The sequence below is a fragment of the Apteryx rowi genome, unplaced genomic scaffold (genome assembly GCF_003343035.1).
Source record: "Apteryx rowi isolate R43461 unplaced genomic scaffold, aptRow1 scaffold_628, whole genome shotgun sequence".
Lineage (NCBI taxonomy): Eukaryota > Metazoa > Chordata > Aves > Apterygiformes > Apterygidae > Apteryx > Apteryx rowi.
This window is the reverse complement of record NW_020450903.1, coordinates 52,279-69,431: the sequence shown is the minus strand read 5'-3', so window position 1 is coordinate 69,431 and position 17,153 is coordinate 52,279. Positions and strand designations below refer to the sequence as shown.

Here is a 17,153-nt window from a genome sequence, read left to right as displayed (position 1 = left end):
TGTTTAATGGAGCAGTTGTGAAGGAGTTATGCAAATAGAGAATATAAATAATGAGCAGAAGATACTCATTTACCTTCTTACATCCTCAGAAAGTGACTAAATGCAAACTAACAACTGCAGAAGTTGAGACAGGGAAAATACATCATCATTACAGATAATGGATGCGGAAAATGTGGCTGTTCATGATGATAAGAAAATCCTTCTTTGGCGATTAGGAAAATGAATTTCTGTAGTTGCTTAGAACAGAAAAGTTTTTTCTTTCCTTTCAAAGATGACAAGGGTGAGAAGTCGGAAAGCGTGCTTTCTCTTATGAGAGCTAGTTAGGAGAGGAGGTGGTAAAAGACCAGTTTCCAGCTTTGCTTTGGATATGTCTTCAGTGTTTTCACTGTATTTGATAAGAAGCTTTCTCTCTTTCATCCCTCTATTTATGAAGGATTCATTAGCATATAAATACTGTATGTTCTTTGGTGAAATTGAGAGCGCGTTCTTAGGGTATAAATTTTTTTGCTATGGACTCAGCCACTTTTTGCTATTTTAAATTAACCAGTTTCAAATGAAGCTTCTAAAATGTAACTGTTCCAGTCCCAGCCTTGTTTGCATCTGCTCACATCCTAGTAAGAATCTTATCTCTGGTAGCTAAACCCTGTCAGTGGATTTAATTGGCACATAATTTGCCCGGACTCCTTCCTCTGCCTCTCTTGCAATGGGGAGAGGCCATCACAAGTTTGAAGCAGTTGGCTCTGCCAGGATGCCCTGCCCCATATGCAGCTCCATGGCTCTGTCCTCCCTTGGCCTCCCTTGCACTCTAGCAAGGTGCCCAGCTTTCTCTAGAGGGCACAGATGTGCAGAGAGGCAGCATTGCAGGCAAGGGTGGATGTACAGCGGAGGCTGGCGTGTTCCCCTTGTGAAAGGACAGCTTCTCTGAGCAGAGCTCCTCTGTGGCTGTAATAAGGCCACCCATCTGTCAAGCTGATTACAGACTAGATGGTAGCAGGCTGTCCTGGTGGCCCTGCTATAAGTGCTCAAATAGACTAGTTATGGGGTTGAGTTATTGCTTGCAGGGGGATGCTGCGCTGGGGGTAACGTGGATGTGACTATTTTGATGCATCTGGGCACATGGAAGTGCAAGCATTGTTGGGTTTCATCATGAGACTATATCTCTTGCATTTGCCTAACACCACCCTTTCCCCCTTCCCCCTGCATGTGAAGGAGAAGCAGTCTTAAAAATCATGTGAACAAGCTGCATCAAAACACCAATGAGGCTTCAAAATGGACTAGAAAACTTAGTTGTAATAGTAGCTGCCAGAGGTATTGCAGCTGTATCTCTAGCAAGCTTTCCTCACTTGAACTACTGTTGCGCTAAGTAGCAGCACAGCAGCTTTCTCTCCAAGTGGTGCTTTGTTTAAAAGAAAAAAATATATATATACATATGCACACACTTTTTTGTGTGTGTGTATATATATTTGTAAAATATATATATACACAAGTCATTTAGTCCTGAGCTTGACACTTTGTTTCCTGTCAAAGAACTTGCTTTCTGTCTTCTTTTGGTTTCTCCAAGTATTGTATGTTGCTAGCGTTAGGTGTTGACTTACTGGCCTGTTGGCATTTTGGGGGGAAAAGAAGTGATGGTATGTTATTGGCTCTCCTCTCCTCTCATTCTCCTTTTCTTCCCCATTCTCTTGAGCCTTTTTTTTTTTGTGGAGCTAAATTCCTACTCGCTTCTATTTGGATGACCTTCTGTATTTAAGCTCTTTGTAATGTTGTTACTAACCATAGGCTCAAATATTAACATTATACAAAATAATTCTTCAAATGGAGGCTGAATGTAATGTGCTCACAAGCTCTATCAGATAATAAAGTGTACAGTCAGCTCCAAGAGCACGCAAAAGCCTAAGCAGCGTTAGCGGCTGTTAATGTGACCAGACAGAAACAGAAACTAGGTTGATTTTCTTCACTTACATGCCAGTTCTTGTAAAAGCAATCAGTCCTCCTATTGCAGACCATTACGTTATTACCACGAGATCCCTGTAGAGCCTGTGCGCTGCACGTGCCTGTGCCTCGCAGGAGGAAGAAAGTTACTACCAGGCTGGGAGATCCACTGGGTCCTGGGGCTAAGCATGTTGCACCAGTGCTGTGGGATCTGCACAGGCTGTGGGATGTCTCCTGCTGGAGCAAATATATTGATCATCAAAGCTACACGCAGTCTGCAGTAACTCCATCCCAGGGAGACCCTCATTTTTTTTATAGTATTGTAGCCAAGAGGTGTTTCTCTTGTAAAGAACCTCTAGATTTGAGAGGGCTTGTTACTGTTCAGAGTAAGATTTTCTTTTGTTTGGATTTTTTTTTATGAACCTCAAATTTGTTGAATCCCTTGGTTTTCAGACATGCTTTCTTTAAGAAAGAAGAGAAGCAGAAATTGGTCATTTGGGGAAAAGAAAATAATTAGGCATTTGAACTAAATATATAAAAAATATTTGTAGGCCACAAAGACGAGTGAATTTTTAATTATGGTTAGCTGTACAGTACATGGCTGCTATATTTGATATTTGTTCAAACCAAAGAAAACCTGAATTGAAAACGTAGCTTTACGAAGTATGAAAGGAGAATTTGACACTCAAACGATCACCATTTTCTTCTTTGCTTTCAAAGCACTTTGCTGTTTGGGAACTGCCTTAACTGTAAAATCTGGGCAGCCTCTGTGATGGAGGCTGTGTGTCAATAGTGACTCCTTCTGGAACAAGGGAACTCTTCCTGAATTAGGAATATCTTTGCGGTCTGTATTTGCTGGACTTTGGAAGGCCTGAATAATTCTTGGCTCTATATTTTAATGCCTTGAGATTCTTGCTGGAGCTTAAGGGGTTTGGGATGTCTCTTCCATGCGGAGGAAGCCATTGCCGTGCAGAGCATAGCTTTGAGCCTGCTTGCTTTTGAATTAACCCTTTTGCAGATACTGACCTTTAGTACATAGCTGTCTCCCAGCAGTTGAGGCTACCCTGTTGTATGGGTTCAGAGCAGTGTTGAAATGTAATCCGTGATACCTGAACACAGTCAAGTGAGGTGACACTGTAATTTGATCCTTAATGCCAAATTGTGTTGTTTTAACCTTGCCTGCTCAATGCTGTCTGGTATGCTTCCAGGCCTGCGTGGAGGATGGGGAAGACGAGAGAATGAGGATCTGGAATGAAAGATAGTGTTGGAAGGTCACCTATAAAAGGCCATAGAATTTTAGCATGTTGCCTGTCTTCAGATACAGATTTACTGCAATAGTCTAGACTTATTCCTTCAATCTGATTTATCAAAACCAAATGATAACTTTTGAGTGTGCAAGCTCCATTCTTTGAGAGTAAACTGAAGAGGCAAATAAATTCCTAGAAGAAACTGTTGTCATTCTTATTACGAAAAGTGTTTGTTTTTTTCCCCACATAGTATGAGCCAGGGAACTTTGCCCCAAAACCGATGCTCTAAGTTGTCTCGATTCAAAGGCTTGCATGACTTGAGAATCCACCCAGTCCTTATTATTCACTCCAGTTAGGTTTTGCATTGCTACCACTATATTACAAAGAAGATATTGTAACTAATAAAAGCTAAAGCTTCTCCCTCCTCCTATTTCCCCCCCCCCCAAAAAAAAATGCAGATGGAGTGGTTCTCTACCTTATTCTCCTCTTCTTTAAAGTACTAGTGAGCCTGTCCTTGCTAGATGAGCTAAAAATTATGGGTAATGTTAGAATGTAGGCAAAGTAAACAGAAAACAATTTTAATTTCAAGCCCCGTTACTAACAGAAAACAAAAGATCAATATTCCAGAGACAGTCTATAAGGAAACAAATGATATCAAAGTTCTTGGCACACAAGTGCTTTAATTCCCTATTATCAGTTATCTAGCCTGCTGGAACAATCATATGCTCTAAAACGCTGGGTGGCTCACTTAGCGTTAAAGAAGTAAGATTGCTAGAGAAGTGCAAAGGGCTCCACTTGTTGGCTGGTAAGATGAGGATGGCATTGGTTGGTATTTTAAACAGTGGGAGATGTCTCCGAAGTCAGGTGTTGCTTTACGTTAGCTCTGAAGAAATTTGTGTAATCAACTGAATGTCATAAGGCAAATCATAGGCACTGCAAGCAAGCTGGCAGGAGAATTTTGAAGCAACTGTAAATGCTAATGTGCAGTACTTTGCTGAATTGGAAGATATGGTTTCTGCCCTGGAGCTTATGTTGTCTAAATTATGTAAAACACAGAAAATAAGACCCAGTAGACCAAATTTGTTAGGCTTGCTGCGTATGCAGTCTTTTGAAGCCCTATTCATTGGGTGTGCAAGGCTTGTATGAAAATGACACATGGGCATGTCTGCTTCTGTCATTTTAGTTCGGTGTTGCATGCTGTTTTTGTTGTGTGCACAGACTATAACTGAAATACTAACAATGTGTTGTGCCAACATATATGTTTACTGTGACATCTCCTCTATTGGATTTGGCAGGAGAACTGAAAATTGTGCTTTCAACAATATATATGGGGTTTTGTTTTTTAATAAGGGGAGTAGTTTAGTCCAGAGCCAACATGAGCGCTATTTGCTGTGTTGGGCAGAAAATGCTGCTAACAGAGCAGCTGGCACATATCTTCCCAGGCTCCATCTGTCAGAGTCGGCATTGCTTTGTGAATCACTCTCCCATTGGATAGATTAGTTTCTTGCTATAATGTTCATGGCATAGATTAAAATGGAATTCCTTAGTTGATTTTTTTTTTTTTTGAAGTTATTTACTGTAAAATAATTAAAGTGTTTTTGTAGGCTACTTCTGTCCTCCTTTACAGACCCATTAAACTTTGTATCAGAGTATTGCAGATGCTACATCTTGTGGACTGAGTTTAAGTAAAAACATATATGAAAGTGAGGTAGTTATCAGAAGCTTGACCTCAAAGGCAATCCCTWGTGCACACACAGGCCAGAATAGGCTGGGATCTGATGAGCCCTTGTCAGAGTAAATTAAACACACTTTTTTTTTTTTTTTTTTGGAAATGTTAGTTAATGTACGTATTTATCTTGCATTTCTTGTTGTCAAGACTCGTAAACTTTGACCACTATGGTGTATGCACGTGAGTGTATATAATATATGCATGTCACTTAAATTCTATTTTGGATTGAACTTCTCCCCTTTAATGAAGAGATTTTTCTTCCTCTACCCTTCTCCAAAAGAGATAATTATTAGAAAAATTGAGACTCTTCATTTTAAAGTTAATCAACAGAATGAAAAGCAACTTTAAACTAAAAGAAAATCTGCAAGGGCACAGGCAGATTGGCTAAATTGGTCTCAGCCCATAGAAATGCTAATTTGCCTTCAAGGCTATTCAGGACTGGTCAGGGGAATATTATTGATGGAAATGAAGGATTTGCTTCTAGCTGATTATCTAGCATATACAGGATTTGGGGGAAGGGCCTGTCTGAAACTGAGCTTGTAAATCATAAACAGTGGTTTTTAGGCTGTTCTATATGTCTGTTTAAATAAGAATAATTTAGTATGTGTCTTGACCTTTGGGATGGAATAGCTGACCAGTCCATGATTTTCGTCAAGATAGTGCTTCTGAAAAGAGACATGCTGGGATCTTGTGTGTGGCCTGTGATGTGGTTGCTGCTGTGGTGGCAATTGCTTTATCGTGTGGTGCCCTGCAGATGTTGGCTTTATTGTACAAGGTGTTTACCTGGGGAGAAAAGATTCAAGTTCCACCAGTTCCTCTACATTTGGCATAGCTGAGTACTGCATCTTATCTTGGAGAAACTTAACGGACTAGGTATTATTTCATACCAGTGGGCTGCCTTTTTTTTTCTTTTTTTTTCTTTCTTCTTTTTGTAGCTGCTGGAAGTTCAGTAGAGCTGAATTGGAGATGCTGCTCTGACTGTTTCTATAGTGGATTTTTCCCTCAGTAAATAGGAAAAATTACTGTTGAGTGAATGGACTTGAAAGTCTCATCATTCTGTTTTTAACTATGGGTGTTACTGTGCTGTGAGGAATTTCAGGTTTTAGAACTGTGGTAAATGGTTAAGCATCCTTGTGTGCCTTCCCGTCATAGCTTCCTTTATACTTCTGCAACAACCAGTTCTTTAGGTGATTAAGAACTTTGATACATCTTTTTGACACCGCTATGTGCAGGGAAAGGTATGCTGGATAGTCTGTTCCTTTTTCTTTTTTTCACCATCAGTGCAAGGATTGACTGCCAGTGCCCTGGAGAGAAGGCTTTGGATAGGACATGCATATGTTCAGTGACTGTAATATGTTGCTATTAATAGCTTGCAAACTCTTGATAATTAAAAATCTTGAGCTTTAGAAATCCCCCCCCCCCCCGGCTCCAAGTTCAGGAATGGAAAAGTAAAACAAAATGACAAGTAACGACAAATCAAGTAAGACACTTGAACAATTTTCCATTGGAAATACTGTATTATCAATCTTCATGATTGTTAGAGTTTAAGTAGAAGACTTGTCTGCACTCTGGAATGTGTGGGGGTTTAGCCTTAATTCCCCTTCATAAAGTGCCACAGCAGACCTAGTCACCATACCAGGCTGTGCTTGTACTGAAGTCCCTTCCTTTCTTTGCCCCCCCCATAAATGCTTTCTTTAAAACTTCCCACAGTTGGTTTTAGTGATGACAGTAATGACATGAATGGCAAAGCAGATGGTTCCAGTAACCAGAATATGGAAACTGATTGCTTTGGGATTGATTATGTTTAAGAAAAACAGTGAATGCAATATACTGGTGGCCTTCTGAAGTCTTATCTGTGGTATTATGGGATGTCTCCTTGTGCTTGTAGGTTGGGCAAAGGTTGAGCTTAAACTTCTGAACTAAGTCTCCTGATGGTTTACTTCATCCCCTAGTGAAGGAACTGAGGTGCTGAACAGTTTGTAGCTTTTAGACAGGTAAATACCAGCCCTAGTGTAGCGCTAAGGATATTRGGAAATGCTTAGTGCGTCATCTCCTCAAAGTAAATCCTAGTCTGATGTGTTGCAGAGAGAAGAATATCTTGAATAAGGTTGCTGTATGACATGAGCACAACAAATCTATTCCAGGAGATGCTTGATCTATCTGGTTTCTACTCTGTTCCCTACCTGGACAGGTATACATTAGCGTAAGCAACCCCTATTGTAAAATCTGAAGCTTTAGTTTTGTGGATAGTACTTCTCCCTCCTCCTCCCACCTTGGAATGAGGTACATCCCTTAAGGCTGTACCTATGGCTAGAGGAAACCCTGAATGGTCCCTGGTGAGCACCTCCTGGTTATAACCACAGCCTGTTTAGATCACCTTGAATGGCTTCCAGATAGACAGTTGGCACCTGAAAGTTCTTCAGAGCATAGAAACTTGTGGCACCTGCTACTGTGACTTTCTAATTTGACTTCCTTCTCTGATTTATGACTAATTTTCTGAAGTAATAACTGTCAGTAACAGCCCCCCTGCAAAAGTCTACCGCAATGCAACCTGTTTACAAAGCTTTCTAACAAGCTTCATGAACTGTGGATAAGAGGGAACCTGTATCCGTGGTCCATTTACTTATTTCAGTAGATAGCTCCTCAATTATTTACTATGACCTCTGGATTTACAGTTCTTAATATTCAATGTAAATTAGTCTTAGGCTCAGGATAGATAAACATTATCTAGCATGCGTGGGATATTTAAAACTTTGAGACATATTGCTGCAGCTCAGATGCAGAATACTTTGGCTAAGATGAACATATGCTGTTAATTTAGAAATGCCCAAGTTTTTTGCCAACACCAATCAGAAGTAAAGAATAAACCCTTAATGCTGTAGTCCGGCTTTCTGAGTTATTAAAAGCCTTATCAGGTCACTAAAGCAGCAACCTCAAGCTCGTGGGTACATCTGAGAGTTCCACATAGTGTTATAAGCTCTTGCTTTAGGTAGGTTTCTGAGTGATCCTGTTTTCTGAGTGTGGAAGCCACTTCCCTTGAGAAATGAAATGTTTCCTCCATCTTGGAGTGTCACCAGCTAGTTCTCAGGGAGGTTCAGTACTGATAACAAGGAGTCCCCAAGCTCCTGCCTGGATGTATGTGTCTATCATTCTATAAAAAATATTTCCAATTCACTGATAAATGAACTGTAGGTTATATCTGACTCAAAAAGGGGGGGGGAATCTTAGGTCTTGCACAATACTTTGATATAATGTATTATAATCTGCTGCATATTGAATGTTTGGATTTTTTATTTTATTTTTTTCTTCTTGTTCCAATACTGAAAAGTTTTCTCTCTTTAGTTCTTTTATTTGCTGCTGTGTGTGAAGGAATGGGTCTTTGGTCCAGAGAAAGTTAGGTGAGCCATCAACGGCAAAATGTAGTTACTGAAGCAGGGACTAGGCTGTGTTTATAGATCCTTTCAGGGCACAAATATATCCCAAATAAATTGTTTTTTCTGAAAGAAGTCTTTGTTGTTGTCCATATTAGTTTGGTACCACTCACTTAAGATAGAAGTTTTGGTTGATTTTTGGTAAAATTCCCTTCTAGACTTGGTCAGGACCAGAACTCAGAGCTAAAATGGCAAGACCCTTAGTGAAGTAGGCATGACTTTGAAACCTTAACTATACTATCTGCCTTACCAGGAAGTGTGTGTTCTGTAAGCTTCAAAGAAAGGTAAGTGGCAACGTGAAGGAAAGAGAATGCAAATGGGCGTATTGACAATTCTTTGCTGAATAGCGTTGTTGCATCCTGCGTGTGCTGATGTGTGATAAAGACTATTAAATGCATGTGGCAACTGATTGTAGTAATCCCATTTTTCTTCTTGATCAATTGATGAAAGGTAGGAAAAGAATACTTCTTTTTTTAAGCGGGGAAGCCAACTAACGTGCAAAACTAAATTATCTTGTGGTTATTTTGAAGCAAAAACAAATGTAGTGCACTGCTGAATTCATTAAATGCGCATGGGCAATAATAGCAAAGGCATATAACACAATGTGAATCTATTCCTGTAGCTTGATTACAGAGTGACCAGGCCCTTGAATAGAATGCCGGGCATCTGACAAGGCATTGGGCCCTCAATAATTAACTGCTCTGTTTAGCTTAGTGATTATTGGGCTGCTTTAGGGCAGTGCTCTATTAGTCGTTTATCACGTGTGGGGTTTTTCTGTAATTGAGGTTGCACATATTCCAACAGATGAAAATGAAAAACACTGAGGAGGCAAACTAATTTGTTTCTGCTGGGACTGCCTCTCTTGGTGTGATCTGATGAGCTGCTTGCTGATCCTTGGCAAATGGAGCCAGCTCTTCCAGTGGGGCACGTTTTCTTATGGGGAATTTCAAGCCCGGTAAATGGGACTGAAGAGGAAAGAGGGGAAGCAGAAGTCAGAGGAAAAAGTCATCAGACCAGTGTGTTTGCAATAGAATGTCTGGTCTCCTAAAATATTTTACAGTGTTAGCTGATGTGATTTGGAGGAATCTTGTGCATTTATTTGTGTGCTGTATGAACTAGAAGATGATGGGAATTGGCTGAGATGAAAAAAGTTGGAAGAGCAGATAGTTTGAACACTGCACAGACATTGATTTTGGGATGGGCCTGTGTGGGTGGCAGTCTGGAGAGAAAAAAAATTTGTCTGACTGCATGCAACTTGGAAAGATCAGCTGCCAAATGATGGACAGACTGACCTTGAAGCATGGCTGAATTGAGGAATCAGTAAATAAACTCTTATTCTCCTCTTACTGTGGCAATTGTTTCGGTGTGGAGTCAGTTTTCCCTCCAGTATAGTACTGTAATTATGTAAAATGTTTTTAAGGAAGCTTTATGATACAGGTCTGTATTTGACGAAAATACATGATATGCAGTATGGAATGCCATGCTAATTTAACTGTCTTTTTGTGTATCTGCTTGGGTAATAGGAGAGACTTTCTTTTTTAAATGTTAAATCTAGTTATGTGAAAGTGGTGTCAAACAGCAGTTTTGCCTTAGTCACATGACTTGAGTTAAGGGTGGACTAGAAATACAGGTGGGCTCTTTGCCTTTTAAGAGGGAAATTTCAAAAGGTGTAATGTTATTGAGATTTAATTAATTTTCATTTTGCTACTAAAGGACTCTTAAACTTCTACTTATATTAGACTGGGGAAGCAACAGGATCTTTGTAGTTTAATGCAAGATAGTAAAGTAATTCCTAACTCCTGTTAGGAAAACAAGCCAATTAACACTCCCTTTGTATTCTGCCTTTTTAAAATTTGAATAGTTAACTGTGGTGCTCAAATATCATCCTGAAGGATCTGAAAACATGTAAACATGTGCATTATCATCTATACTACTTCTGTTTTTTACTTAAAAAGAGAGAGATGGAAATAACGGTTGAACTCTGGAAATTCCTGCTCCCTCCCATTGCTGCCACATAGCTCTTGGCTTCACTCTTCCTTCTTCCATATTTTGCATGCTATAGAGCTTTAAGCTTTTATCTTGCAGATGCCAGCAGTCCTAATTAAACAATGCAGAAGACTACTACATGTCAAGTTATTTTTAATCTAAACTGTTATGGAAACTGCAAAGTGAAATTGCCCGAGTTATTTGCAAAGCTTGAAAATTATTCGAACCTAATTCAGCTAGGACAGAAAATACATTCAGCATCACAACTGTGTTTATCTAATCCTGCTGCCAAACCAGTTATTTGGGCAAATAACTAAAACTTTAGGTGCTTAGTCAAATGAGGACAAGGCATTTGATCAACAAATCATTAGGGAAGAAAAAAGGCTTTTTATATGCTGAAGTTCTCTCGTTTGATAGCACTCAGTCACCCAGTAATTGAGTGCTGTGGCTTTGTAACCTGTTAGTGTTCAGCCTAACACTGTTTTGTTAAACCTTCTTAAGAAAACTGCTTGAGTGAAGGCTACAGACCTGCACTTGAGTGAATATAAAGTTAGAATTATGGCAACTGACTTCTCATTAGCTGTGTCTGTTTTAGTAAGCCTTTTATCTTGGACAGCTTTGAAACTGCTACCTGCACTTTCACTATTGCCCGTACTGGTGGAAGTCCAAGTAAAAATCATCTGCTGGTTTCTTCAGGCTCCAACTCAGTAGGACAGTGTTTTGAAAATCACTGCTACTGATGGTTTGAAGTTTAAAATGCCTCTATGGATAACCAGGGTGCACTGGGAAACTCGCTTCTTCAACCTTTAGCAGTTGTTTAACAGGTCCTTGTTCTTGAAACAAGAAAGTAACTCTTACTAGTGTTTTTTGACAGATAGAAATGTCAATATTTTTAGGTAAAAAGCATCTTTGTTTACATTCAGAAATACTTAAAAAGTGGGTTTTTCTGCATAGCCTGGCTTTAGTCAGTATGCGCAATAGCTGTTTTACCTTTTGACAACAGATTACATTAAACTGTTCTTGCTGCTTCATGCTGTAGAAGACATCTGTATGTGAACCAATTTGTGAAGGATGGCATTACCTAACTGTTCTAGTAAGTGTCAAAACACTGTTACACTATAAATCGTGACTATGTGAACCAAATTTCCTGGTTGGGTGGGGGGAGTTCACTCTCGTTCACCTTTTTTTAATTGAAATGGCAGCAGAGCTTGTGTTGCAGTGCTTCCATCATGCTGCAACTTTATAATGTATATGTGCTGCTTGCCTTCCAGTTGTCTTGATGCAGAGGCAGATATAACACTTCTGGATATTAAGCTAAAATATGGAGATGAAGGAGTCTGAGGCAGGATTTAAGTGTGAACGCTAAGTGCATGGAAGCTGGAAAATACAGAGCTGAGCTGAGTGCAAATGGAATTTTTTTATTTTCTGGCTGCTGTGCTTAATACTGTAACTATATGTTGTGTAAGATTGTCTCCCCTACTTTTTAAATAAATTGAAAACAAAGATAAACAAAGTCCAATTGGAAGACACTTTATTAATACGAACTCTTCCTTTTGGTTGCTGAGATTGACTGTTCTACAAATAAATTAAATGCAGAAGAAGCTATGCCACTACTGACTCATCTGCTGAGAATGCTTCTTTGTGCAGTGCACCTTTTCTACAAGGGGAAAAAGAGAATTCTGGATAGCCGCAGTTTGAGAGTTAACAGCTGAAGTAGAGAGCCTGCCCTGGAAGCTCCCAAATCATGGAGCACTTCAGAGTGCTGTGTGTATGTTCAAGGTGGAAGTGGCATTGGTGGCTCCCATTCTCGTGCTGAGAGGACACTTACGTTCTGCAATTCAAGTGCTGTCGCATAAGCAGTTGCTGATTCTGGATAGTAACCTGCTTAACGCAGTGCAGGTTTTCTGGCTCTTGTGTTTGCACCTGCTGCAGGAGTTGGGTTGCTGCCTGGCCTGGCACGCCTGGCTGGGGATGCGGGAGTGGGACCCTGTGTGCAGTAAAGCAGGGAAGATGTGTGGCATGTGCTTTGCATGGGGAAGGGCTAGGTTGGGCAGGGCCAGGCAGGGAAGAGCAAGAGGCTAGGCCTTGCCTTGGGACAGCACAGGGGGATGCCAGGGAGAAGGAGGCTGAGGCGAGCCTCGCTCAGCATGTGGTGGGACAGTGAGGAGCCGTTGCCAGGGATTAATGGTACCTGAGCAAAGGAGATGGGAGCACCACAGGTTGGAGCATGTGACAAACCTGCCTGCTTTGCTGTGTCTAAACAGACTTGAGAAGGCAGATGCTCAACAAAAAAGCATCTTGCTGTGGTAGAGAGGAGGTGTGTGAATCTTGGTGCTGTTACTAGAGGAGCATTGCTTCAAGAAAGATTGAGGGCTTCACCTTAGCAACGGAAATGGGAAGGAAGCAACAGAGCTATGGTTGTGATACAAAAATGATCCTTCCCTTTCCTTCTATTTTCCCCCTTCAGGAGAAAGCTCTGCTCTTTTCTGACCTCTCAAAGGGTCAGACATGTTTGTGTCTTCTCAGTCAAAGTTGAACTTTCTCAGCTGTCAGGGAAGGCTTATTAAGCTTTCTTGTGAGGAGGGATGATTTCACCCAGACTCCTGCATGCAGGAGCCCTCTGTGCATGCCCTCCTGATGCTCAGCTTGCCCTCCTCTTGGACTGGGGGAGTAGCAACCAGCAGTTGGGAGACACCCAACTGTGGGAAAATATTTTTATGCCTTTAATTGGCTTGGGCTGTGTGATCTCTTAAGAGATGGCAAAAGCTGCGTTTCACTGTTCTGGGGAATTGGAGACTTCTGGAGAGGAAGGATGACTTTAGAAACTCTGCTCCAACAAATCATGATAGTTTTGGTTTTCCTGTTGAAAGAATTGTTTCTTGGCATGTAATATTATGGTTAAATATTTTTCAAATTCTTTATCTGCTCTTTATTTATGAAAATTTCTTTGATGTAAACTCTGAGTACCTTGTCTGGCTGCACAGTCAGGTCTTCTGGGTTACAGATTTTTCTAAATAATGGTTGTACTTTTTTTATTTCTGTCCTTTACCCACCGCACACTTTTTCTGGCCCTAAGCAAACTTCTCGTTCTTCTGCCTTACAGGCTCCAGATAAAAGGAAAGCATTAGAAGAGACCAAAGCTTACACGACTCAATCTCTAGCCAGTGTTGCTTATCAGATCAATGCACTGGCCAACAATGTATTACAACTGCTGGACATCCAAGCATCCCAGCTACGGAGGATGGAGTCTTCCATCAACCATATCTCCCAGGTAACCTTTTTGTTTTTAACAGAGGATTGATAGCACTGGAAGAAGCATCATCTTCCTTTTTGAATTATTGAGAGCTGGATAGTTTATGTTGACTTCTTTGAATTCTCTGAATAAAATGATAGAAAAATGTAAGGCTTTAATATTTATGAAAGCCATTTTGCTATGGAGATCATGATTAAAATAAAACAGTTCCTTTCTCAAGAAGTGCTGGGATTATATTTGGTTTAAAGCAAGATCCCAAGATTTGAAGCTGCAACTGGGGGATGGGGAGAGAGAAGGGTCCTCTTTCTGAAGGAAATACAGGTAGAAGTATGATGTTTTATCTCATGCTACTGTGGGTGTTGCAATATGGTCTCATTCGTTTTCATACCCTTGCAGGGTGTAATTTCATAAGCTGTGTGAACTGTGTGGGGAGGGAGACGAGTTTCACATTCTGCCACTTCCTGCTCAAGACAAGCTCTGTCCAAACCAAGACAGGTGGATAAGTGAGCTGATCTGTCTTGCACAACGACTGCACCATTGCTAGAGCTGATGCGGAGAAGACATGGAAATAGATGATAGGAAGGAACAAGACTGTCACTCTCAGTGACAGCCTGAGTTCCTGTAGCTGAAGCTTCACTCTAGCTGGCTGCTGCTGAGAGGGGGAAGTTACTGCTGCTGCTTACCTTGTGCCTGATCTGGGACTTGTCTAACTGTGTGGTAACTCATCCAAAAAAATCCTGCTGTGTTAACAAGCTGGAAGTGGCCGACTTTGTAATCAGGTGGGCACCAATACCACTGTGAAGGAAGGGATAGGATTCACTTGGCTGTTTCACCCTTACATTGCAGTTCTGAAGTAGGCTTAAGCCAGTGTCATTGGGCTTAAGCCCAGTGTTCACTGTCATATATTCTTACTGAAATTTGGTTACATCTTTGCTAGGCTTTATGTCCTGTGTCTATTTGAGATGTTTCATAAACGAATCTCAGAGGATTAAACCCAAAATGCTCCTCAGTGTGACTGGTGAATTTGAAACCTTTGCTGGTCAAGCGATGCTATGTTAGTGGTACACCTTATACCAATACTTGAAAGAGAATGCTTCTCTATGGCTTCTGCTGTCCATCTCCCGGGAGGCCTTGCTAACCTCTGTTTGCTGTTCTTACAGAACAACTGTGACTTTTAAAATATTTCTGTTAAATGGCATGCAGTGGTTGGCTGAAAGCATGTCAGCAGGGAGAAGATTCTCATGCATGTAAAAAGGCCTTACTAGTAACAAACATTTCAAAAATACTTGTCAATATAGTAATTATTAAAAAAAMCAAAAAAACCTACACTGTTAAAAGCTGTGTCACATATTTTAAAAAGTACCTGCTACTGAAACAGTTAAGAAGAAGTAAAATTGTTGTAGAGAAAAGTTTCTTGTTCTGTCAGGCATTCAGAGACTTCTTGATGCTAAGATTATGACCACCTCCAAAGAGATGACTGGATAAGGGATAAAAACCTACTGAACTCCTACCTCCATTTTCAGAGTAATACGCTTAGCCAAAGGCTTTCACAAACCTTGGATGTCCTGTTATACTGAGCACATCTTTTTCTTATGTGTTTCAGAACTGGAGTGTGTGAAATGATTATTGTTAGTTTCTCACTGGGCCACTGATATGACTAATCATGGAAAAAGCCAAAATGTTTGATACTAGCACAAAAGGTGTTAACCTGCTGYACTGTTCTCAGCCTGAATTGAAGGCACTATGCTGAAAGCTATTGAGTCACCTGATACATGAACTGTTTGCTAAAGACTCTGAACAATCAGTGCTTTGTAGAGCTTTTGAGAAGTGTTTAGCAAGGTCACTTGTAGTTTCTGTGGCTGACTGGTCTTTCCTGAAACTAATCCTTGTTTATAAATGAACCTCTGATGACTATTTGCATCTAGTTTAGTTCTATAAAATTAATATACACATACTATCTCATCTATTTGCTTTAAGATGTTTTCATTTGACTGCTTCAATTACATATCTTAAAAATCTGCTGTACAGTCACTTGAAGGACTATTTCTAAATTCTGATAGGTCTCCAGAGTGTCTTTTCCCCATGCCTCTATCAGTCATGAATATTTTCATGCCAGTGAAGCATGGAGATGAGCATATTCTCAAAATACAAATCTTCATAAATCCTTTGGATAGACCACAGTGATGGCCAGGTTGGTATATGGAACATGTCTGGACAATTTCTGTCTTTCAGTCTGTCTTTAAGACAAAGTATATTATATCAAGGAATTTCACTGTCTAGGAAACACAAGTTTGACTTCATTCCCAACCTACTTATGTACATGGGAAGTTACTGTAACTGATACTTCAGTTATCCATGGAAGAAGTATTGCCCAGAAATGCAGTTCTGAGGCATTGCCAGTCAATTAATCCGTTCTGGGTTTTGCAACATAGAGCAGGTACCTGTGAGGAAAGCTACAGTTCGATAAAGCTTTTCTGGTAACAAACACTCAGGAAGGAAATCCTATGGCTTTTCTGATCTGCAGGCAGGTTCTGTAGCCCCTCAGACCTTTGCCACAGTGCCCTCACTCTTTCAGTTCTCAGTGTGTGTTTTCCAGAAAGACTAGGCTAAATGGCTGGTTGGCTTATCTTGATTAGTGGCCACTCAACACCTTTCCCAGGCAAGAAGGTACTTCACTAATAGGAAAGCACTCATGAAATGTCAGATGGTGGAGTGGTATGGACTACCTACTGGAGCTTAATTGTACAGATGGAAAACTTGCCTTTTTTGCGGGGGGGGGGGGGATTGAATTCAACTTTTGCTTTTTTTGTTGAGAGCTAACAGAGAGGTTTTACATAAGTAATCACTTAGGTGTGAGGAAGGCCTGCTCTGAGCACGTTCTGGCAGTGAACATCTCCACAAGAGGCTTCTGCTCTGGCTGCTAGATAAAAGCCAGCCCAGCTGCATGTATGTTTTTTGCAGTCATACTTGTCTTTCAGCTATAACTGGAGGGTCTGGAGTGGCCTGTCACATCGTTATTTACTGCACCTCAGGATACGGAGCTGAGTATGTACAGCTCAGCTTGTTGGCTTAAGCCCTTGATGTTGACTTTGAGCTTTGCCAAGCTGATCTGACCTTTCCAAGCTGTTCTGGTATGGCAGAGCAGAGACTTGATTAGTGTTCTGGAGAAGTTTGCAAACCCTTCCATTACGAGAGATCCTACTCATGCTGTTAGGCAAGATTTGGGGAAAATAAAAAAAGCTGGTTAAAAGCTGGTTAATATTCAAACATCACCTCCTCCAGGCTCAAGAGCGGTGCATCCCTAKGAGTAGGAAGTCAAGCAAAGGAGGTAGGAGACCTACATGGATGAGCAAGGAGCTCCTGGCAAAACTCAAGCAGAAGAAGGAAGTMTACAGRAWGTGGAAAGGGGGACAGGCCACTTGGGAGGAATATAGGAATGTTGTCAGAGTATGCAGGGATGCGACGAGGAAGGCTAAGGCCCATTTGGAATTAAATCTGGCGAGAGATGTCAAGGACAGCAAGAAGGGCTTCTTCAAATCCATCAGTAGCAAGAGGAAGACTAGGGAAAATGTGGG

General features: G+C 40.7%; 1 protein-coding gene across 4 annotated transcripts in view; it reads left to right on the top strand.

Annotated features, from left to right (window-relative positions):
* LOC112974813 (abl interactor 1) overlaps window positions 1-17,153 on the top strand; it is an 81,625-nt gene that overhangs the window by 12,396 nt on the left and 52,076 nt on the right. For all 4 annotated transcript variants that reach the window (XM_026084164.1, XM_026084165.1, XM_026084166.1 and 1 more), the window contains exon 2: window positions 13,429-13,596. In XM_026084164.1, coding sequence (XP_025939949.1) covers window positions 13,429-13,596 — 168 coding nt within the window. The remainder of the gene's footprint in view (window positions 1-13,428; window positions 13,597-17,153) is intronic.